Source organism: Scleropages formosus, chromosome 12 (assembly GCF_900964775.1).
Source record: "Scleropages formosus chromosome 12, fSclFor1.1, whole genome shotgun sequence".
Classification (NCBI taxonomy): domain Eukaryota; kingdom Metazoa; phylum Chordata; class Actinopteri; order Osteoglossiformes; family Osteoglossidae; genus Scleropages; species Scleropages formosus.
Window position 1 is genome coordinate 25,044,784 of NC_041817.1, and position 24,746 is coordinate 25,069,529.

The 24,746-nt window shown below is 50.6% G+C and overlaps 1 protein-coding gene across 4 annotated transcripts in view; it reads left to right on the plus strand.

The window, feature by feature from the left end:
• Nucleotides 1-3,581: 3,581 nt before the first annotated feature.
• The window catches only part of gli2a (GLI family zinc finger 2a), an 86,068-nt gene continuing 64,903 nt past the window's right edge, over nt 3,582-24,746 (plus strand). For 2 of the 4 annotated variants that reach the window (XM_029256719.1, XM_029256722.1), the window contains exons 1-2: nt 3,582-4,134; nt 24,093-24,240. In XM_029256719.1, the coding sequence (XP_029112552.1) occupies nt 24,126-24,240 (115 nt within the window). In that variant the 5' untranslated portion in view covers nt 3,582-4,134; nt 24,093-24,125. Of the gene's footprint in view, nt 4,135-21,388; nt 21,537-24,092; nt 24,241-24,746 lie in introns of those variants that run through there. The other 2 variants (XM_029256721.1, XM_029256720.1) reach the window with 2 other exon arrangements.

The window sequence follows — 24,746 nt, forward strand, 5'->3', positions numbered from 1 at the left end:
CTGAATCTCTGTCCACATTTAAAAACGGTCTGAAAACTCACCTCTTCCGGACTGACTTTGACCATCATCTCATGCTCTATACCTTTAAGATGATGTCTGGATAAACCTTTACGCAGCTACTTCTGTAATGTAATGTAAATGTTTATATATATCTCCAAAGAAAAAAATTTACAAGGAAGGTCATAAAGTTTTATGCAGCTATTCATGTGATGTACATTGGTTCACATTGTGGAAAGAAACAAACTAACTGCACTTTAGAATTACGCGTCTGTATCTAAGTGTCTCTTTCTGCTAATGTAATGAACACATTGTATTTTCTATAAGATGTTCGTCACTTTGGAGAAGAGCGTCTGCTAAATGAATACATGTAAATGTAATGTAAATGTTGCCGTCTAATTTTAAATATAGCAGGGACCTATTCTGCGCAGTGGCGCAGCAGGTGGCACTGGTGCCTCACGGAGTGTTTGCTCTGGGTGCTCTGGTTTCCACCCGCAATCCAAAGAGAGGTATTCCAAATTTACGATTCAAGAAGTGTGTGTGATTTTGCTGTGATGGACCGGGTTCCCATCCAGGGGTCTGTTGCGAGAACAGACTCTGGGCCACCATGACCCTGCACTGAACAAGCGGTGTACTCCTTCTTCCATAAATCTGCAGCTGACAGAGCAGCACTCACTGCTGATGTGTACAATCGGTGGTTATAACTCTGTGAAAAGAGGAAACCATCTGTCAGCAACCCCAGTGAATAAATACATTGTGTGTGTGTTAGCCTGCTCTTTCAGACAGTTATGCTTTTCTTACGTAATAAACCGCAGTAAAGGAGATGAAAAAGACTGGGATGTGTTGCGAAGCAAAAGAAAACTCCAGGAACACCTTAATGGGAAGGTTTTCGCCCATCATTATGTTAGCAAGACCCGTCAGCACCAGGGGTTGAGGTACCGCTGAAGGAATGTATGATATCATGTGGAAAAGAGAGACCATTAAAGTGAGCGGAGGCCAAGAGGTCCTCCCTAGCTTGGTCGTGCAGCCCTGCCCCTGGAGCGCTCTTCGTTATGAAAGGGCCCTAACGTGCTCATTAAAATTCCTGCCCCCGGGAGCTGCTGGCACTGGAACAAAGATGAGCATCCTGGCACCGCTGTACCAGCGTTTAAAGGGCTCCCACGCGGTGAGCCCACAACAGGCGCAAAAGAAGTGCCCTCAGATACAACACCCTCCACCGCTGTTACGTACAAACAACTTCTCTTGGTAAGGCCACGGTGCAGTTGCAGTGAAAAGAAAAGCTGGTCTAAAAGGCTTGTGTGACGTTAATTATACAGTCAACTTGAAAGGGCATCTGTGAAATAATTACATTTCTTTAGACACTTTTCTCCACAGCAACTTCCAATGAACTCTATGTAGAGTATTCTCCGCAGTGACTTACACTGCTAGATACACTACTTACACTGGATCACTCATCCATACATCAGTGGAACACACACACACTCTCTGTCACTCACACACTATGAGTGAACCTGAACAGCATGTCTTTGGACTGTGGGAGGAAACCAGAGCACCCCAAGGAAACCCACACAGACATAGGGAGAACATACAAACTCCACACAGACTGAGCCAGGATCAAACCCACATCCTCACACACCACCCAGGTGCTGTGAGACAGCAGAGGTACTCACTGGCCACCGTACTGCCCAACTCACTTCACTTTGATTTCACCATTTATAAAAGTGGTAAATGTGAAATTGTTCATATTAATTATGTGCCATGGTTTGAGAGGTTCATGTCACTTATTTGCTATCATTATTTGTCCTGTCTAAGACTGTTACAATAGCCACATTTGCAGAAATTTACACTGATCACATTACACTGTTTCACAGATCCTTTTGGCCTTTATTTGTCACCATGTCTTGCTGTGATACTTTTACTATTCGGATATGAAAAGGTTTCACAGAAGGATGCTTTCTTACCCTAAATTAAAAGTTACCATAAAAAAACTAAAATTCCTTCTTTAAATTGCCTTTTGTTCTTATAAAACGTGTGTTTAAGACAAACCTGCGCGGGTACATATCGGGTAAAACGCTAGAAAGGCGCCTCTACAGTATATGGCCACCGTCCCGACCCCCGGTAATTCGCTGCACTTCCGTCACTGACCACCAGGTGTCGCCATTTCGCGTCAAATTAATGTGCGCGTTTTATTCCGACCGGTAATTCCGTTATAGGCGCGACGAGTTTAACTTCTTCGCGTTAAGGTGCAATTTCGCTTCTCATTTTTGCGCGGAAAATGATCCGAAAATTGTTAATTAGAAGTTCAAAAGACCGCAGTAACGATAAAACAAAAGGATTTTAGTACTTTACATGGGCTTGCTTATTGGGGCCGTTTAGTAAGGGAGTGAGAAAGTAAAAGTGCAGTAAATAAATGATACAGTAATTGGTAGAAAAGGAAAGAGGCGTAAAACATAATGGTTATAACTTTAATAATCACGTACCGCAAGTTAGGCGATCATGAGAATCGACGCGCTACAAGCTCGCCTTTCTGAAACTTAACAAAATTAATGTACGTATTATGTTATCGCGCGCAAAAAGCCTGCGGTCTCATCTGATGCTAAAATTTTACTTTACCGAGTATTATTCTAAATTAATCTCCAGCAATAGACAGTCACTATAGAGCTTTATAGGTCTTCACTATAAAGTTTAGAGACGATTTTATTTTATTATCAGAAATATTATTTAAAACAAATTGGAACTTATTATTTTCAATGCAAAATGCGTGTGCGAGGGAAACGAATAACTTCTGCAAAATCTTCTTTTAAATTATAACCCATTTGGAGGTAAAGTAAAATCACTTCTATCCAGTCTCTCGCACAATCTTTCGCAGTGTAACATTTACCGCAGAAATTCAGGTTAATTACAGTGAAACACCTCGTCTTTCCGACGGGTCCAATTAAACACTGATTCGTGGTATGGGCGCAATTGCTATTTTCATATAAAATCTTTAATTTGTATTATAAATTGTGTAATATGTCATAAACCGATGGGGAAGGTATAACAGAATCAATAAATATGAAATTAGATAATTCATCGCAAAACTATATACATGGCAGCAAATAATAGAGAATTTATGTAACGAGTATAACTTCACAACCAACAGCATCTCGAGAAACACGTTGCTAAAACGTTGCAAATTAGGCGCAATTTTTGCGTATTCTGAACCTCCTAGTTTGTTGCGCCCTATTAACATCAGATCCAGAGGGAAAAAACGCGCGAATGACTGTTAATAAGTGTATTAATGGGGATTCATAATGAATATTGTGTGACGCAATTATAGTGAGCACTGGAACATAAAGGTAAAAGTAAAGGTAAAAATAAGAGTGGGTTTGGGTCAGTTTTGAAGTGGAGGAATGAAGAATAAACAGGATAATGATGGGGGGGGGGATTGGATCCCATAGAATAGAACAATAATGTGTGTGTGTGTGTGTGTGCTCACACACTCACACACACACACACACGCACAGAGAGAGAGAGAGAGAGAGCAAAGTGAGGGCTTTCAGCTCGGCCGCCCATCTGGCGCAGCACATGGTCCAAGTGCTCAGGACAGGAGCGCAGAGAAGAGGAGGAAGAAGAGGACGAGGAAGCGCGAGCTCGGCTGCTCTCACACTCCGGGACACCGCGAAGGGGAGTGACCGCGCCACCCTGCGTGCGCGAGGACGAGGACGGTCGGGATCGTCGCGAGCGCGGCCGCGCGAGGACTCCTCGGTCGGAGCGGAGCTCGGGGGAGTCACAGTCACTCGTGGGACTCGAACTCGGTCTCAACTTTCTCGCCGCGTCTCCGTCCCCCCCTCCGTGACCGTCTGTCCCTCCGCCCTCCGCACCTCCCCCCCCTCACTCACTGTCCGGTCGCCCCGCGCGCTCCCGCGTCCCACCTCCAAGTGGATGGATTCGCCGCTGCCCGCCGCCCTGCCCGGGACCCCCGTGTCGCCGCGCTCTCGCGCTCAGCTGCCCTCCTAGACAAGTTTCAAGTTTGTGTTGCGCGCGAACTTCTCCTGCCTGGAGCTCGTTCACGGTCCGGCTCGAGGTCCGAGCGGAGAGCCCGGCTGCTGGGACCCCCTCCGACCCCCCTGCCCTGCGTCGCCAGGACTGGGCCAGGTAGGCGATTCCCTGCCGGCCGCCCGGGATTATTGTTTTATTTACCTTTTTTAAAGACAGAGTTCCATGAATAAGTAGTAAGTCGTGGCGCTGCGAGAGCATTCCGAGCGCTCGCGCCTAACTTTCATCATATTTCCGCACCTAACCCGGCTTGGTCATATTTTCCAACTTGAATATACGTGCGGTGTTTGTTATGGTGGCCGAGTACACTGTGGTGAAAATGAGGTGAAGCGGGGGGCAGTGGGCTGGGGGGGGGAGGTGCAAGCGCACTTTCCCACTTGGGTGACTCCGAACTAAGTCGGTCCGCGCGCTCGCCCGCGAGGTCCCGCACGAGTCCGTACGGTACGGGTTCGCACCGCGGAGAGAGCACATTGCGCCGGTGTGTGTGTGTGTGTGTGTGTGTGTGTTGGGGGGGGTATGGTCAGTAGTGGCCCACACAGATATGGGGTAGGATCACACACATAACCCCCCCCCCGCCCCCTTCCCCCGTTTCAGTGTAAAATGAGGAAATCGAAGTGACCCAAAGTGAACGGAAAACGGTCCGAAGGCGGCCTGGAAACGAAGGTCCTTGTTGTTTGCGGTCAGTTTGCGGTCATTAGTGTCATTGCGTCGTTCGGCCCAGTGGAAAAAAAAAGGGGGGGGTCTGGAGAGCACTTATAGGAACACAGTTCACTTTCGGCACCGAGCCCAAGAACATGCAGTATTATATTCGGTCACTTGTCCGTGTCAGTAACTGGAAGTATTGATCTCCGAGAGCTTATTGATCATCGAGAGCTGGCGGTCAGTTAACCGGTCACCGCCTCGGTCGCTGGTCAATTCCGCGTGTTCTGAGTTTGGTTTCTCCGCGTTTCTTTGGGTTTCTCTGCGTTTGTCCCGCGGTTTTCTGTTTGCACTGCTGGGCCAAAAGTCAACAAACACTCCATGCATGTTGTGCTGTTATTTACTGACCGTTTTATCCACCCCGCACCCGGCAACCACTAAAAAAACGTGTTAAATTAATTGCAGGAGTGACACAATGTTTCTCTTTCCTCTATTTACTTTCTATTAGAAAGTTAAAAAAAAAAAAAAAAAAAAAAAACTGGCCCCACGTGTTTCTGCCTGCGAGCCACTTGGTTATTAATTTTAATCAAATTAATGTAATGAATCTGGTGAAAATCAACATCTTAAATGTGTGCTGGTTTATCCACGCTGCACTGATAGGGTCATCAAAGTCAGTTCAGAGATGTTTTCTTAGTGAACAGAGACCTTCTAATAATGTGCAGAAATTCAAGATGCAGAAGCATCATTTTTGCTGTGCTTTTACAATATTGCAGACAAGGGGGTGAAAGAGCTGCTAGAGATGGTCCAAGTGGGCAGTTTAAGTTCTCAAGAAAAGAGAGCTGGTAGGAAGTGTGGGGTTTTTTTTTTCTTTTTTCTTTTTTTTTTTTTTTGTGTGCGAGGACACAGTTGTGTCCATTAGCATAAGAAAAAAAAAGTTTTAGTGCATTTGCCATTGTGGAGAATGAAGAGTCCCAGCGGTCGGGCAGAGGCGAGTGAAAAGGCGTAAAGAAATGACGGGCCATTCAGATTATTCAAGCAGGCCGGGCTCTGCGGTCACCAGGCTCGGGGACCCGTGATGGGGATGTCACTTTCATCTCCCCAACCGCCATTCTACAGCAGTTTTCACACGTCCCCCTCTGGTCGGCCTTCATTGATCTGGGCTTTTTCTTCTCTGGAAATCTGTGGAAAATTTAATGAACCAAAATGCCCTAAAAGGGAGTAGTTTGGAGTGTCAGTGGATAAAAAAAAAAAAAAGAAAAAAAAAAGGAGGTGCAGCTACAATGGTGGTGTGGCGCGCGGTGCAGAGGGGAGCCTGAGAATCTGTGAATGAGAGCTGTGTAAAAACTCCCCGCTGAGCCGACTGAAAAGGTAGGACAAGTACTGGCTTCTCCTTTACTCGGAGACACGAAAACTTCACGAATGAAGCTATTTAATGCGGGAGGGATGTCACCGATGGCGTCCCCCCGCACAAAGTGAACTCCTCTCAGATCCGGCCTGGAAGGAGACACGCTGACTCGCTCTCTGCTTTCAATTTGTCATTTTGTCACTGTGGTTAATTTACTGCTTAAAAGGGTCTCATGCACGGGCAGCTTAAGAACATTTTTTAACAGTTAAGCATCGCGCTTAGTTTTTCGTGAGGTGAAAAACTGAAAGGCGGCAGTTCGGTCGGAAGCGGTGTTCACGAGGTCGAAATGGAAAAAAGGGTTTTAAAATAAAGATTATTTCAAAAATTTTTAGAATGTACTGGGGGGGGGAGTCAAATTTATTTTGCTTTCCATATTTTTTTCTGGAAAATAAAGTGGTTGGAAAAGCACCAACTATTGCTAAGGCTTTGCAGTTGTCACCAATATCGCAGTTTGAACCATTTCCCTTTTTACAGAGCACCAAAAGAGCCTCGTTGGAGCAGTAAATTTAACCACCATATGGATGAGTTAAGTTAACATGTGAGCATGGCTTCGAACGAGTACCAAAAGGGTTTTTTTTTTTTGTTTTGTTTTGTTTTTGTTTTTCTAACTACATTAAAACAGAATTTTCATGCTGCTTAAATATTATGCTGAAGAGCTTGGTTATGAACTTGGTTATGAACTTGGTTATGAAAAAAGCACAGAGCCTTCACACAGACATGGTTAATCAATACAAAAAAATGTTACCTTTAAATAATATGATGCTCACGAATATCTGACAATCACAGAGAAGCTAGCTGAAGTTTTTTTTTTTTGTTTTGTTCTTTTGTTTTGTTCTATTATTTAAACCGTCATTAAAATTCCATTGCTAGTGAAGTTTATGATACCAAAAAAAAAAAAAATCTGCTCGACCTTTACAAGAATTACTGTGTTTCTGAGAAGTGCAGTGAGCTCCGGGGGCGCGTGGGGGGGGCACTTCAGCGTGTTGCACAGAAAGCAATACGGTGGTACAGTGCGCCCCCCCCCCCCCCGATTCTGCTGTCATTAGTCTCACTCTGATTTTGCTTTTGAAATAACTATAGCTCTACATAATGATGATTATCTCATTTTATTTTTTCAATAAAATATCTGGCAGCAGCAGTTGCTTATTATTTGAATCTAAACCGCAGTTTTACAGTTTCAATAAATTTAGTCGAACGACTCGTTCCAACGATGACAAAGCACCAGAAACCTTAAAGCTGCTCCAACCGCTGGCACGGAGCCTCCGAGACACAAAAACTGACATCTGTCGCCACGCACGAGCGTTAAGTGAATAAACGTGAAATCGTTCACAGCTCGTCGTTCGTTACCAGGAGGGCGAGCCTAGGAGCCTTGCTGCTGGCTCGCGAAAAGAGCATCGCTCCCCCAAAGAGGGTTGTCGCTCCGCGCCGCGCTCGTCGAAAAGGGCTTGTTTTGTGCGCGAGACAAGGCGACGCATCGGGCAGGATCTCGGAGTCGCGGCCCAAGGGGAACCGCTGGGGCTCTCGAAGCACACTTGTCCTGGGACTAAAGTGATTGGACTTCAATAGCCCCGAAGGCCTGTGAAAAGCTGCGGATGTTTTCAAGATCTCGAGCCGAACTTGAGACTGGCGCAGGGGCAGGGAGGGCGGCGGGAGGAGGAGGAGCAGGAGGAGACGGCAAAGCGGCAGTGGCGGCGGACTCAGTCTTTACTCTCGCCCGGCGCTCTCTACAGCCACGTCCTCCTCTCGCTCAGCCCCCCGCGGACAATCCCTCCATTCTGCTCCGTGGTGGTGCGGACGCGCTCGACGGGCCTGCTCAGTCTCACTCAAGTATCGGAGGTTAATTAGAAGCACTTCCCAAGCGGCGAGGAAGAGGGTTACGCACTTCACAGCGGCTCGTTCTCATAGCTGTGACTCCTGGCGCTGCGAAGTCCTTGCGGACACTTATGTCACGGCGGGGTGGGGTAACACTTCTGTTCCCGTCGTTAAGAAAAGCCGAGCCCCACCCGCTATTATTGAACCCAGAAAGATCTGAACTTTCAATTAGAGGCCGATTAAAGGGGCGCACGGCGACGTAGCCGAGCGCCATCCGCCGCCAAGGGCGAATGACTTCATTAGTCATTAGAAAAGTCTTTTAGGGAAAATGTGCAATTACCGGAATTTATGTCTCTCCGAGCTGCGGAGTCAGCACGGGCACCGGCGCGCACTTACGCACTTCTCCGGAAACCGTCCGCGAGCGCGCGGCTTCGTCGCCCGCCGAGACCCGACCGGGTCGGCCGTTGCGTCGCCCTTCGCCGTGTCCTCCGGGCTCCGCACGTGCGCCACGTGACAGCTTACCGAAGCCGGTGGTTGCTTGTTAAAATTTTTTGAAAATGCTGCCATATTTCTGAAAAATCAAAGTCATTTCGTAGGGTTTCGCCCGCCAGTTTCAGGCAGGTATCTGCATCGACTGCGGCGAGGAGCCTCGAGCGTGTGCGTGCGCCCGGGCCCGTGACACGGCCGATGGGGCTGAAATCTGTCCCACGAGGTTTATGTTCTACGGGCACCCGAGGGAGTTGCTGTAAACTCTCAAAGTTTAAAATTCCTTTGTTTTCAGGCCAAGGTTTAAACACCTTGTTTGTTCTTCTCGTTCGGTCCGACTCGAGGAACGGGCAACCCCGCGAACATGCTTTTGCCTACGGGCTACGGAGCATTTTGAGGGTGCCGGCCCTTCCGCCGGACCCCGTCTCCGTCGACCGCCATCTCCAGGGAGGATGTGGCCCGGGGGGCCTTCGGGTTTGACGTGTCTGGCCGCGCTCCTCATGGCCAGCAGCTCGGGGCAAACTGACGAGCGTCGAGCTTCCAACAGCGAAACCCTCCCCGCTTGCGCACTTCTTTCTGCATGAAAAAATGACACGGGTTTCATTGGTGGTGCCGTCACAAATTCCCGCAAAGTCGGATAGAACAACTGCTGGAACGCGACCGATTTCAAAATATCACGTCGCCTTGCCAGACGAGGAAACGGTCCCCCCCCCACCCCACCCCATGCATGTCATTATGCAGAAAGACCGCTCCTGAAAAGGAAGAGTGATTATTTATGGTAATCTGGTGTCCACCGCTGCAGGGTCACATGACTCACGGATAAAGACATGCCTCGCTGGGAATGGGCAGCGGCAGAAAGCTGGTTTCGGGGTGGATTTTGAAATGCTCCCAAAAACCGCACGGCTCCCCGGAAACTTGGCCCGGCGAATTTCGCCAGACGTCCACATCCATGTAAGAAGCATTAGTCGCGCAGTCTGTCCACATCTGGGCCTCCGTAGCTCTGCTTTGCTTGGCAGCTCAGCACTGGGCCGTCGTGGTCGCATCACTGGCAGGACGGCGCCACATGTGCTTCAAGTCAGATGAGTGCCGATTCCGCTGTAAAGGACCGTTCGCCCTTTCTGATCACAGCTCTCGAGGCTGAATTTCGCAGGCCTGTGTTATACTCTCTCATAATTACTGACCTTTTGATTAATTACAGCATAATAGAAATAATCACGGTAAAGGACTAACGGCCGGCACGGTGAGTAGCACTGGGGTCTCACAGTTCTTGGGTGCTGCAAGAGGATGTGGGTTCAATCCTCAGTCTGTGGAGTTTGCATGTTCTCCCCGTGTCTGTATGGGGTTCCTCCGGGTGCTCTGGTTTCCTCCCACCCTCCAAAGACATGTTGTTCAGGTTCACCCCATAGTGTGTGAGTGACAAAGAGTGCGTGTTCCACTGATGTATGGATGAGTGACCCAGTTTAAATAGCGTGTCTAGCAGTGTAAGTCACCGCGGTGAATAAGGTGTGTGGGCTCATAACACTACATAGAGTTCACTGGAAGTCTCTTTGGAGAGAAGCGTCCGCTAAATGAATAAATGTAGGTGGAATCACCTTTGTATGCCCTTTTGAGTCAGCTGTTGCGCAGCGATAGTCACGTTTTTCACATACTGTATATGTTTTCGACTTTTTGTGCTTGCGAGGATCACGGCGACAGAACATACCCTCATTTTCCTGCATCTCAGGGGACCGAACGCCATTTGCAGTTGCAAACATTTTAGTCGGAAGAGGAGGCGGCTGCTTTGTCCCAGAGACCCGGCACGGTCCGCATCCAGCCTGTTCTCCCACAGAGTATGGGGAAATTTAAACAGATGAAATCATGTATACAGTTTATACAATGGTTTAAAGATGTGTCATCAGCAATCCATCTTTGCTCAGCCCCAGCATGCACCGGGAATCATCTCCCGACGCTTTTTTTAGCCGTGATTTATCAGGTCGTCGGCAGCATTTGCGGAGGACGGACTCAAATTTATTTCATTTCCTAATCTAAAATAAACAGAGGGGGCATTCCAGTGTCTTGCTTGAGGCGTGCGGAGGAGCAGATGTCCGCTCGGCGCACCCCGGCCATGTGGTCGCCCTCTCGCTCGAGTTCTGTGCGCATCTTTCACTTGTCAGATCGATCCGGCGAAGTAAACAGCGGTCAGATACCTCAGCTGTCGTTTAGCGCAGGGCAGCCCCGGCCTCCTGACTGAGCCGTACTGCCGACGGACCGACGCCGTTCAGCAGAAAGGCTCGTCGCGGCAATCGGTAAGGAATAACGGGAGTGAAAAGCGGAACGCCTGTGAACACGGTGCATTAGATGCCTGCTCACCGGGACACCTTCGTCTTTTAAATCATTGGACGTTCGAGGACCGTGTGGTGATCGCGATACCCAGGCAGGGAATTTAGAAGCACAGAGGCCGCACGCTTTATTTTGCCTCAGCCGCTTTAAATTTATTTATTTAGCAGACACTTTTCTCCAAAGCGACTTCCAATGAACTCTATGTAGTGTTATCAGCCCACACACCTTATTCACCATGGTGACTTACACTGCTAGATACACTGCTTACACTGGGTCACTCATCCATACATCAGTGGAACATACTCTATCACTCATACACTGTGGGTGAACCTGAACAGCATGTCTTTGGACTGTGGGAGGAAACCAGAGCACTCACACTCTCTCTCTGTCACTCACACACCGTGGGGGAATCTGAACAGCATGTCCTTGGAGGGTGGGAAGAAACCAGAGCACACACAGGGAGGACATGCAAACCCCACACAGACTAAGAGGGTGTCGAACCCATGTCCTCTCCCACCACCCAGGCGCTGCGAGACTGCAGCGCTGCTCTCTGTGCCACCATGCCGCCTACATAAATGTAAACGCACACTTTTTCTGCCTTAGCCGCCTTTTTTTTTTACTGTTAAAGTTGAGGAAAAACTGCGTAAACTATGTATGCCATGAAAGCGAGAGCACAAGAACTCGGGCCCATGAATTTTACACGAGTTTACACTGGCGTACAGTGAGAGATGTGCAATAACACGATAATATGCCGGACTGACGGAGCGGGTCCCCCGTTCCCTGGTCTGTCTGCCTCAATATAAAATGTATTATGTATCACGGTCTCTGTGGATTTCCTTTGAGTCATTAGTTAATTAATTCCTGAAGGGCTCCTTTGCTCAGAGATCTGTTATTAGAGCAGAGAGAGACTTTGATCCGATGCTGGCAGCGAAAGGATCGTCGCTGTTCCAGTACAACTGTTTGCGTTCGTACGGCCGCGTCTTCAGGAAATACGGGACGCGTCGACGCTCCGTCCGTTCCCGTCGTCCGCGCCGTTTCCTTTCGCCGGACTTTGATCGTGGCCGAAAAGGGCGGGGCCGATTCGCGAAAGAGTTTCGAAGGTTTGCCGCTCTCCGTTCGAGTCGGGCTCGCGGCGAGCCGCGGTGGAAACCTTCTGCGTTGGGACTTATTTGCCAGGCTCCCGTAGCTATAAAGCAGGCGGCTTGGCGCTCGCCGGCGGTGGGGGTGGGAAGAGGTGGGGAGCGGTGGGGAGCGCCCTTGTTATGGCAGCGCGTCGAGCGCGTCGAGCGCGTCGAGCGGGGCGAACAAAAAGCACTGAACTGCCGCCAGACCGCAGACTCCACGCCGACAGACGGGAAGCCGTGCGTTAGTCCTTAGCGAGCGAGACCGTCCCCCGGGCGCGTGCTCCAAGCTGCCGTCCCGCCTCGGCCGAGTCCGGGGATCGGGGGGCCCGACCGAGTCCCGCCGCGGAACGCGACGCCGCTCAGCTGGCCGCGTGCCCCGTACGGCTCCCCCGACCCCCGTTAGGCCGCTCGGACTTCACAAGGTCTACGGGTTCGCGGCTCCGGAAGCCTTTCTCCTAACGCCGGGCTCGACCGCCGCTCTTTTCTTCAGAAGGCACGACGGCTCGTTCTTAAAAAGGGTTCGTGTTCGAGATCGGTGCGCGCGAGTCTCGAGCGGTGCTGCTCCCCAGACCACACCGTCCTCCTACAGAGATCTTCGACCGGTGAACGAAAGGAAAGTTCAGTTGAATTCAAGGATGTAACGCGTCAAACTGCCAACGCGGTCATTTAATATGCGGAATTGACCGAAAGCCGAGATGTTCAATTGGGATTTCGAGTAAACTGCACTTGTAGTTTTGGAGGAATCAAGCGCGACCAGAACCGTTTCACCATTCGGCAAAATCTTCTACACGTGGAAAAGCATTTATGAGTTACATTTATTTACATTTACATTTATTATTAGCAGACGCTTTTCTCCAAAGCGACGAACATCTCATAGAAAATACAAAGTGTTCATTACATGAGCAGAAAGAGACACTTAGATGCAGACGTGTGATTCTTAAGTGCAGTTAGTTTGTTTCTTTCCACCATATGCCTCAATGTTCATCACATGAGTAGCTGCATAAAACTCAGAATATCAATGATTCCTGATCACCTTCCTACAATTTCTTTTTTTTTTTTTGAGATACATATAAACATCTACGTTACATTACAGGAGTAGCTGCGTAAAGGTTTATCTGGGCATCATCTTAAAGTTATAGAGAAAGAACATTTACACCTTACATGAACTTAAGAGATGATGGGCGAAGTGAGTCTGGAAGAGGTGAGTTTTCAGACCCTTTTTAAATGTGGACAGAGATTCAGCAGTTCTGAGTGACAGGGGAAGGTCGTTCCATCACAACGGAGCAAGAGCCGAGAACCTCCATGTTTTACCTGAAAAAACAACCCAGGCGCACGGCTGTAAAGTGACCACAACTGACAGTTCTGACCGGCACGTTGATAAAATGTTCATTTCACGCTGGGAAATGTTAAGATGCGCTACAGAAAAAGGGTTCTCCTCCGGTTTTGGTCCCGCTGGGAACGGTCTTCCATTGCAGCACGGAGCGTCTTCGAAAGCTGGAGCACCGGTCATAAAGCCGGCGTTTCCGCTGCACCTTTTGGCCACCGGACCCAACCAAAGCGTAACGGGAGGTGGCAGACCCCGTGGCGCGCGCCTGGACGAGCCACGGGTGTTGGGTTCCGTCGGGCCTCAGCTGCCCCGGGGCTTTGTTCTCTTGGTGCCGTTCTGGGGGTCGCTGGCTGTCTCCTGCGTTCTCGGCGGCCGTCTTCCTCCGCTGAAAGTGCCACAACGCACACCTGCTGCATGTTTGAAGGAATTATTTCGCCTCGTGGGGGCGGGACCGCTTGACATTTTGAGACGGGGCGATTCCTACCGCGCGGTCCTCCTCTGCTGAACGCTGAACTCTGGCGAGCGCCGTGAACTCCACATCTGTTCGACATTGCCAGGGTCCGGAGGGGCAGAGGGGATCACACACAGGATATTGCAGTTACTTGTGTGGGGTGGGGGGGGGTGTATTCGATCTTTATCCACGGGGCTCCGCTCCCGCCCCCCCGCGCCCTCAACCCCTCCATCCAACAGCATGCCGCTCCCTTCCTAGAGGGATTTCTCTTCAGTCTTGTGGCGCTCTGACATCCTTGGCAGATGTGCTTTGCCTTCATCCTGACTCTGAGCAGGACGGCGCCCCTGGCGAACATCTCGCGACCGGAGGAGCTCCGGGATCTTCGGCGTAGCCGGGAAACGACGTACCTTTCGTGCCGCAGCGCTGACCTCTCCGCCTCTTCGGCCTCTTCGTTCCGACACCGCGCCTAAAAAGTGGTTCCGCACTTGTGCCGGAGAACGTCTCCCCACCTATTTCTCGTCGCCGGACCCGAGCTCCCCGGGCCGCTCAAGCGTCTAACTAGAGACGCGTTACGGGACGCGCGCGTCATCTCCAGACTCATTCGCCCCCATCAGTCAGTCTCCCTCAGCATGTTCACCAAAAATCTGCGTGTCATTAAAGCCTAAAACCCGAGGTCCACGGAGCCCGAGGGGGGAAGGAGGGGGGGATCATTCGGTGCAAGTTTCAGGAAATTTGACCTCTTTTTTTCATTGAAATTCTTTAATCAGGGTTTAACTAGTCCTGCTCAAAAATTTAACGTGCTTCAGTGGACAATCAGGCACAAATCTGCACTCTGGGGAACAACATCTGAAAGTCAGTGGGACGGGGCGGGGCAGGGGAGGGGGGCAACTGGTAGTGTAGGGTTAGAGCTGCTGCCCTTGGACCCAAGGGTTGCAGGTTTGAATCCCTCCCCAAGCTGCAGCATCCTTGAGTAAGGTACCTACACCCCGAATTGTGCCGGCAGAACGACCCAGCTGCAAGAATAGGTAAATAATTGTGAGTCGCTTCGCAGAAATAACAAGTAAATGGACCGGACTTCCCGCCGAGGGCCAACGTGCGTACTGACCGCTCACATCAGTTTTAAAGAACCTCAGAACTTTTTGTACAATAAAATGAAATTATGGATCGATAAGTCCGCAATCAACGTAATTACAGGCGCACGTGGAACACGAAGCTATTTTGCATTTTCAAAAAAGAGTCGACCGAGTTTGCTGTATTGACTTTGGAGACAAATGCCATGTACATCTGTGACATGTACTACGGTACAGTACAGGGAAGTACCGCACTTTGGTGCGAAACGTAACACGCTTCTTACTCCTGCGTTAGGTAAAAAGAAAGGCGCACTTACGGCACTTTACGCACGAGGCGCACGGTTAAGGTGCGCTACGGTCGCGGGTCGGAGTGGGAAGCTGAGCAGGACGGCTCACCGTGTTTGCGGCGATTCCACGAAGCAGCCTTTCGCAGTTGGCCCGCGGTGATTTGTTTGCATGACGGGTAGCGGTGCAATTGCCCCGTGCGACGGCTTTTGGGGTCCTCTAAGCGATGGAGCGCAGCGGGCCGAGGCGCCGGCAGAACGAGCGAAGCGCTGCGGAGTGCAGCTGGAGCGGAGAGCCCTTCGTTTCTCAGGGGTTCGGATGACAGGTTTCGCCGACACTTCGAGTTCCGACAACGGGGAGCACGATTGCACAGAGCGACGGGTTCGATGGATTTATTTTTCCTTTATTTTACCTAACGCACGTGGCCCTGTTCTGGTACGGCGGTGCATCCTGAGCACCAGAACGCGATGTAATCTAAGCCATTATTTTGTCACGGTGTTACCGTAGCCTTGGCGGTGATGAACGGCTTTAGAGATGTGACCTTGCGAGAGAGAGAGGGAGAAAAGGAACGTACCGGTAAGTGAAAACAGGATTAAATTAAAGGGTTTCGTGACGCTCTCCGAAAAGGAAGAGGAAGTTCACATCGCTCTAGCCACAGTGGCCTTGCAGAAGAACCAGCTGTATTTTGTCTGAATTAACTGGTTGCTTTTTTTTTTCGGTACAGGAAATGGGTTGGACTGCGGGTTAGGCGAGTAAGAGCTCCACGTCTTCAGGGCAACAGGACGGGGAATATCTTCCCCCGCCAGCTGTCCACCTGCAAATTAAAGAGCGATGACCTCAGATCCCCCCCCCCCGTCCCCCCGTCCCCGGGTGGGGACTGACGAATTGCTCTCGTACCCCCAGACTCGTCCGCCCCGAGGATCGTTCGCGCAGCGAGCGTTTGTGAAGGAATCGCGCGCAGTCGCCCGTTCGCCGACTTATCTGGGATCTCGGTTTATAAGAGGCCGCTTCCTGCCCTCAAAAACGGCGAAAGTAAATGTTTCAATTAGTTTTTTTTTTTCCTTCAGCATTTTTCATGCCTCGCGCAGAAACGGAACGGCACCCCGCCGCCGCCGCCGCCCCGCATCGACGTTCGGAGCCGAGGCGCGAGAGCCGCGTTTAAGGAGAACCGCGATCGCGCCACGGTCCGTTCCCCGCGCGGAACTTCCACATTTGTTGCCGAATCGTGTGCCAGCGGCCGGCCCCGAACCATCTGGAGAAAACATTTGAGACGAGGACGAGAGAGGGCCGCCCAGAAGAGCACTTCCAGACTTTGCCTTTGCCTTTAGCGCGTTGGCCAGCTACGTGAAGCCCGTTGACCCACCTCCCGGACGGTGTGGGATCACCATTGTGATCCAGCCAGGCGTTCAGGGCTGCTTTAGCAATTGTCGCGGTCTCCAACCGCCCCCCAAAGAATGCGCCCGTCCCCCTGGAAAGACGGCACGGCTTCGGCACCCCCGCCCCCACCCGCCCCCACCAGCCCCCGTTCCAGCCCGGAGGCTGCGAGACTCTCAAATAGCAGCAAGTGAGACGTGTATTGTTCGAGCGCTCGGATTCTCGACGGCGTTCCCGGCCCGATCAAAGGTGTAACTCTTGTGGGGCTTTGCGATGCGCCGCCGTTCGGCGAAGGACAGCTTTTTTTTTTTTTAAATTAAATCAAAGAAAAAACTACGCAGGAGTTAATTTACAGAATAACAAAGGCATTCGTACCATGTGACGCTCAGTCCCGGGTTTGATCTCATCTTGCACCCTCCAAGGAGTCAGGGGTCAGGGTATTCGAGGAGGGCGGTACGCTTTTTGGGAGATGCCGCGCGGCAAGTTTCCTGTGACAGAGGGAAACGAGCGCGAGGCGTAACGGCGAGAACGACGTGCGGAGGGTTCGGGGAACCTGAGGGCGTCAAGTCCCAACAAGAAGTCAGGCTGAACCCGAGCAGTTGGGCCTTTCGTAGCCGAGACCCAAAACCGCTTCCAGTTGACTTCCAGAAGCAAGTTTGAGCTGACAGGGAGCACCGGAGGTATCGCAGACTGATTAGGGCAGATTGGAGTAGCTTTTGGCACGCACACACACACACACACACACACACACACACACACACACACACACACACACACACACACACACACACACACACACACACACACACACACACCCCCTGGCGTCCCAGAGAATCCAGAGCCCGGCTCAGTGCAGCCGATGGGTCACGCAGGCCGCAGAACGCGCAGAGATGGCTCAGTTCCATCCGCAATCAGGACCAGGAACCCGGTCCGCTCTGTCAGAAGGCGGTAGCAGCCGAGCTTCGAAATGGTGCAGATTAAAAAAAACCCTTAAGGTTGTAATGTACCGCGATGGATTGACGTCCCACCCAAGAAGTAGCCGACTTAGCCTCCAGACCGCCACGGCCCAGAATTGGACGAGCTGTTACGGTTACAAAGTGAGTTTTCAATGTAGACATTCGAGATACGCGGGACATGATGTTACACCCAATGCGTATATTACACCGGCTCTTCACGAGGACCGAGTCCAACCGACATCACCATGAAGCCACAGAGAGCAACATTCAGCCTTGCCAACAAATATGGCAAAGTAAGAAAAGTTATTTGTATTTGCATTTATTAATTTCAAATATCATGTAATATCAGACACTTTTCTCCAGAACAACTGACAATTATTTATCTATTTCCACAGCTGGGTAATTTTAGTGGAGCAATTTAGGGTAAGTACCTTGACCAAGGGTACTAAAGGTGGAGGTGGGATTGAGGTCCAGAGGCAGCAGCTCTAACCTGTATCTGTATCTCTCGAGTTTCTATATGTTTGATAAGCATCTTGGGAGCGAGTACAGTATCCGTACAGCAGCAGTGCACAATAAATGGAGGAATGATCTCTTTAATGGATAGTCACCATTTCGGAAGCTTCTTTGGAAAAAAGCCGATGGAATAAAGCCATGAAAATGATGCTGATGTATCAGGACCAACCGGCGATGCTGCCGCGCAGTGAGTTTCAAGACGTGTTCTTCGAACAGGGTATTTCCTGGAACTGGGAACGGGGTTTTTTTTTTCGTTCTTTGCATGATTCATGGTTCAGGGCGGGATGCAGGGTTCGGTGGGGGGGGGGGGAGTAGAAGTACCTGCATGAACCTTCCCCGGCTGAGAAAACAGAGAGGGGCAGATAGAGAAACGTCTCGAGGAAGCAGGGCATCTTCAGACAGGAGGCTCCTTTGATATGTGTTTGCATTCCTCCGGTGGCGAGAAGGTTGGCGCACGACGCCTGTGGGGGGACGTCTTGCTGGAGGAGGAGGAGGAGGAGGAGGCGCAAAGACGAAGACGCGTGCGCTGCATTAGGGGACTTTCTCTCGGACTCGCCCGGACAGGCTGCGGTCACCAGCGGTGGGAGGTGTTCTCGGGTCGGAGGGGAATTTGTTCAACGGGACGAGGGACCGCCACGCGTGCCGGTCGCGTCTCGCCCGTTCGTGGCAGAAACCGTCCTTCTGCCCGCATGCAAGTCCCAACAGTTGCCTTTTATTTGCCGCTGATGGCGCTGATAATGTTTGCCTTGGATTGCAGCGGATGCCAGTCCAGTCCTGTGTGTTTCTCAAGGAGAAAGTACCGTCCTGGACTCTCAGCCCATTTGCCCAAATGAAATAATTTTGTGGGAAGTTTCTCAAAATCTTCGAATGAAAAAAAATCAAAAAAACTCAAATTTCCAGTCATTCCCCCCCCCCCCCCCCCCCGGATTTCACTTTTCTCCCTTTTCTGTTTCCCGGCTGACGCTCCTGTTTTTCATTTGTGATTTTAGAGAGACAAAACAGGAAACTTAAAATTAGCATCAAGCGCAGGCCATAAATCCCCATAAATTCCTCTTCACCTTTGGAGGGCAGAAAAATTAACTTTGTGCTGTAATTAAAGGAGGAATTGAGCAGTGAAACGCATGAGCTTGGCCGATCTTCATTAATGAGCCAATAAACACGCCGGAAGACGAAGATTACAAACGGGACCGACGTTCACGTGCCGTCTTCGTCGCCTTCGTTCGGTCCCGTTCGCGATCGCGCGCTGACCGCACCGGGGGAGAACCATACCGGACCGCACGTTCACCCCGCAGACCCCTGGATAGTTCGTTACGAGCTTCCGTTCTATGTGATATGTGCTTTAACACCAACATAAAGCAGGAAGATGCTCTTATGTTTCAGAGCCTGAAAAAAACTTGTAAAAAAGGGGATTTTCAAGAGGGAGAGGAGACATTTTAATAGGCTGGAAAAATGAAAATGTTTAAACCTTAAAGCTTGAGAAAAAAATGTTGAATAAACATTTGACTTCAGATGTCCAGCGTAATTGCTCAGCTGCCTTTGAAGAGGTAGGAAAGTTTAAAAAAAATAAAAAATCTTCCCTCCATCTACATTTGTGCAGGGATCAGATTTTTCAGTGAAAAAAAAAAAAAAAATGTATCACCCCGGATAACTTGGTCTTGTTCTGACCGTGACGTGTTCTGCTTTCCGTTGTGGAAATATTCAGTTGTGCCGGTAGAAAGTTGAGCGAGGCTTTGCGTGTGAGGGTGCAGTCCCCCCCCCCCCCCCCGCCCCCCACCACACAGAGGCCTCCGCTCTGTCTTTACAGTGTCATCTCAAGTGAACGTTACTTGTATAAACAGTCAGAGCTCTAACTGGCGCTCCGCTCTTTTTACTCTATTTTTTTTTCATTTCGATCATTTCGGTTGGATTTATGGCCTCGGAAACATTACTCGGGGGAAGAAAAAGTCCGACTGGGTTTCTCTCGATGGCACGGAGGCAGATGAACGCACGCCGCAAAGAGGAGTCGCAGCCCGTTCCTTCAGTTGGTGCCCGAGTGCAGTTTCTCGTCACTCTTATTCCCATTGGCTCCCAGTCTGGAGCCAAAATAAATAATTAAATACACATTCTTCAGTGGGAATTTGGTGGACTTTGCTTAAACTGTTTTTCAGCTATTCGCCGCTACGTTTTACCGAAAACAATGTGCGAGTTTTGTGGATAATGTTATACGTAATCAGGGCTGCGGAGTCGGTGCGCAAAACCTTCGACTCCGATTCCAATAACCCAACAATTGCGTCCGACTCCACGACTCCGACTTAGTTCTCTTCGCATCCCGTATCTTCCGCCGCAGTGAAGATCGGGGAGGAGGAACTAACAGGAACCAGGTTTTCTGCGCTCGCTGAAGGCGCCGTGCGGCCGAATGCTGGCGCGTGTTGCGCTCAGCGGTGGAAAAACGGAGGCCCCGCGCCTCTGCGCTACACGCACTGTGAGGGAAGCTCACCTGGTGCAGCCCGGCTGATGAATTATTAAAAGCCATGACAGCGCGCATCGCCCTCAGCGGCTTCATTCATCCGTCTCGACCCGGACCGGGTCTCGCCCGGAGTCACGGACGGACGTTGCTCCGGAGCCGGTCCCGGCCGCCTCCGGTCGCATGGGCGCCGGGAGGGGGGTCGAGGTCCGATTCCGCTCGCTTTTCTGCTCTTCTCGGAGCCCCCGCAAGCCAACGGGGACGGAAAAGAAGCTGTTTGTTTGCTTTTGCCCCTCGCCATCTGTGCGTTTTGTCACCTGTGCCGTCCCGTCAGGACCCCCGTCCCCTGTCGCCGGGGGCGGGGCGCAGGGTCACGACATGTGTGTGGCTGCGAAGGGCTGCGGTGGGCGGGCTGGGGAGGGTGGGTGTTAGGACCTCTCGTCCTCTCCCGCCCCCCCACCGCCGGCTTCTCCTTCGACTCCGTTCCGCTGATCCCTGGCCCCCACTTGGAGATTTTGAGCTTTATTTATAAACAAATACAGCTGTTAGTCCATCCGCAGCACCCCGACGTTTTCACAAATCACCGAGCTGCTTCAATAAATAATGCAGCGGACCTTTATTTAGTCACCGCGCGGCGAGAGAATGGAGAGTAGGCCAGTTCATCGGGGAGAACAGGGGTCTTGCGGTAAAATTACATTAATAACAAGCTGCTCCATCCCCCGACTTTTGTTTCGACAAAGTGGGCTTTGCATATTAAAACGGGCATCTTTTGTAAATAACAATGTGGCAAAAATTGGACTCCTGGGCACCAGCCCTGGTGAATTTGGGCCAAAGAGTAGCATAATGGAAGCAAGCGCATGACATGCCTTTCAATGGGAAGGGCTGGATCGCGGCGGGGCGCTCGGAGAGCGAATCCGGGTGCGAGACGAGGACGCGGACGCACCGCGGGCTGCGAGGCCGTTCCTCCGAGGCGGAGCGCCCGCCGAAGGCCGCGGCCGTAACGCCGGGGGCAGAAATCACAGCGGCTCGACGTGCGACGGAAGAGGGCAAAGCAAAGCGTCAGACTGATTCGGATCATTTGACTCGGCGCGGCGTCTCAAGCGAGGCACGACGGTGACAATGACAGTGACAGAACGGCGGTCCCTTTGCTCTTGGCGGGAGGAAGAGAAGCAGATGCCTCCCAAACCTGGTTATAAGCCCCCTTCTAATCGGCTTACCTTGGCAGAAAGACGGGCGGCTGGCTGCGGGCGGAGGCCATCCGGACTACTGCTGCTCCGCACCTACCTAACCGGCTCCGGTGAGACGTGGCTCCGGGCAACCACTGGGACACACTGCGCTCATGTTCGGTGTCGAAGCAGGCGGATGTACGTCGCTTTGGCGAAAAGCGTCTGCTGAATGAATACGTGTAAATGTAATATGTAAATGCGCCGCCCCATTTACTCATGCATGAGTGCAAAAATCCAAAATCACATTTCAGATATTTTTTGCAATTCATCTGCCACATATTTGCCATTATTCAAATATAGAAATTTTATATACTGTATATATATATATAGATGGTCCCCGACTTACGATGGGGTTGCGTTTCGCAAAACCCACCATAAGTCGAAAATATAGTAGGTTGAAAATGCATTTAATACACCTAATACACACCTCTCGTGACACACTGGGAGATGCGGATCGCTGCCGCTGTCCAGCATCGCGAGAGAGTATCGCACTACATTTCGCTTGCCTGGGCAAAAAAATCAAAATTCAAAATTCGAAGTACGGTTTCTGCTGAATATCTATCGCCAGCTCACTGTCGTAAAGTCGAACCATCGTAAATCGGGGACCACCTGTATATATAATTTCTATATATAAATAATGGCAAATAAATTGCACACTGGAAACTAGTTTTTTTGCTCACCGCTTGTTATGTATCCATTTATAATTTCTTTGCCAAACTGAAACCGGGTGTGGCGATGTGGAGAATGCTGTATGTTTGATATAAAAGAAGTGCGTACAGTATGTTAAAGGGTAATGCTGTGAACGTAATTCTCATAAAGTAAAATATGCCGTATCTTAGACTGTCATACAGGATTTCAAAAATGAAACAATTTCAGTACGTTCGGCTCCTGCTAGGAGAGGAGCTGTAAATATATACAGATATATTTAAAATCTGTCTGTCTATATATATATATATAATACTGTATATATGGATGGATGGATAGAAAAAGCAGTCTCCTCTTGAACTTGGTGTATCTTGATGTTCTTTTGTGCGCCAAAATAGCTTGCGGCGAAAATAGTGGCTATCCTTTCCCGATTGAACAAGCTCAGACACATGTGCTGTACAGTGTTTCCATTCCCACGGCGGAGTCAGAAGCCCCACAAAACAACTCATTACTAAATCATGCTAAGGGGATTTGTTATGCAGGCAAAGTTAACGGTAATAGCATCTGAAATCACACCTCGCGCCGTAAACATGCTCAAGCTGAGCGGCGAGACTGCGGTTCGAGGCCCACGGTCCTGATGCGGGGCGCGCCGGCAAACATCAAACGCTCCCTTCGAACCCGGTGCGCCGCGCCTGCCGCCGTTTCGTAAATCGTTGCAGTCGGTTCTAAGAGCTGTTTGTTTCGTTCGGCTCTCTAGGCCCTTCGGCAGTAAACGACGTCTCGGCCTTTTTTTTTTTTTTTTTTTTTTTTTTTTTTTTTTTTTTTTTAACAGCCAAGAACTGTAAAAACACACAACTAATTTGGTGTGATCTTTGTTTCGAATTAGACCCTTAATTGCCCGGTACCTGGCAGCCGCTTTACGACAGGTGCGGCGTTAACCTAATTCACAAAGGAGCAAATAAAAAAAATCACACCTTGAATGGCTGGCTGGGGAAACGGGCGTCCGAGCCACGAGAAACAAGGCCGACTTCCAACGGATCTCTCGTGATGTAAAATAGACGTAAGACAAGCCAGAAAGCGGTGAGTAAGAGCGACGGATGGTGAGTAAAAGAACATTACAGGAAGTCGCTGTAAATATTTAACTCCTCCGCGCGCTTCCAGCTCTAACGTGCGCCCGAAAAACGACGGCTGGCTTTCCGAAGCACATATACACTTTCTGAGGGTCACGCGGCATCGCTGCTGCATTTTATTGCGTTGCGCATTTGTTCTCGATCGCTCGTTCCGTCCCGAGGCCTTCGCTGCTGTGTGATGTTGCGGAGCCGTCGGAGGTGATGCTGGGGCGCGTAATCAAATATGCAGACTCGTTAAACGGATTCATTAAAGCTGTTGTCTGAAGACGTGGGAACGCAGTCTTGCTTTTTCCGATGAGAACAACTTGCACGTGGGGCCGGTTCCCAGTTACCTCCAAAACCCGGTGCTTTTATTTCCTGTACGAAGTGGGGAAACAGGGAAAAGCTGTTACTTGAGCCCCTCGCCGGGCGCTTGAGATGAGATTCGTGATCCGTTGTGAATCGGAAAGTTTGGTGGTCGTAGAGATGACCTTACGAAAGGCCCTCGCACTCACCGTGTGCCCGGGCCACCGGGTTGTGTCGGGTTCGAGTGGGAGCTGTCGTTTTGTAGAGCTCCCTCTGTTGGCAGCGGAAAACACTGCGCTTTGTGCTCTTGGACCCCTACGGTGAGAAACACCCCCCCCACACAGCAGACTCCCGTAGGCCTACCTTGTCCTGACTCCGCCGCGCAAATATCCCGCCCAAGAGGCGACTTGTGCGCGGAACTGCCCGCTCACGCAAGCGGCGGCAGATGGGAAACCCAGTTGGACGGCGATAAAACTGCTGGAGCAACACGTTCATCTCGTCTTTGTTGAGCCTAACTTAACCAACTAACTTACTAACTTAACTTAACCTGGTCTCCATCCTGTCCAGGTCAGCCCGTTTCTCAGAGATTCGCCTGTTACCATGGAGACCACCTCTAACGCAGCAACGGAGAAGAAAGAGTGCAAAGGATCGGGCCTGGATGGAAACGGATTCCCTGAGCTGCCCAAGAAGCCCTCCCCCACGGCGGTGGCACGAGGTACTACACCCTCCCCGACGCGGGCCCACGCTGCTCCGTTTGTCCATATTGTTATTGGCGTCTCCGCAGGCATGTGATGATTTTTATACTCCCGCAGGCTACGGTGGAACACACTGAGGGCAACACCGAAAAGTGTGAGTCCACACTGCGGAAGCTAGTTTTTCTGCTCACGAGGCATTTGGCCAACAGGTCTGAGCAGGAAATGAGGAGCCATGTCTTCCCAGAGATGTAGGACACGTGTCCAGTTGCTCCCTCACAGGTGTAGCCAGGTTGCTCGAGAGGACTCGCGCTTTTACAGCGGTACCATACACCGCTTGGACAGTCCCAGCAAAGTAAATGCAGTTCCATTACAAGCTTAAAGGTATAAGAGCGGTGCTCCTCACGGGGCCCTTCCCTGGGATGTAAAGTTCTCGTTTAGGAGATACAACCCTGGGCCAGGGAGAAGATGCTCACAGTCATGGGCAGCACCGATAAGGCGGGATCGGAGTAAGGGGTCACTCCCTGCG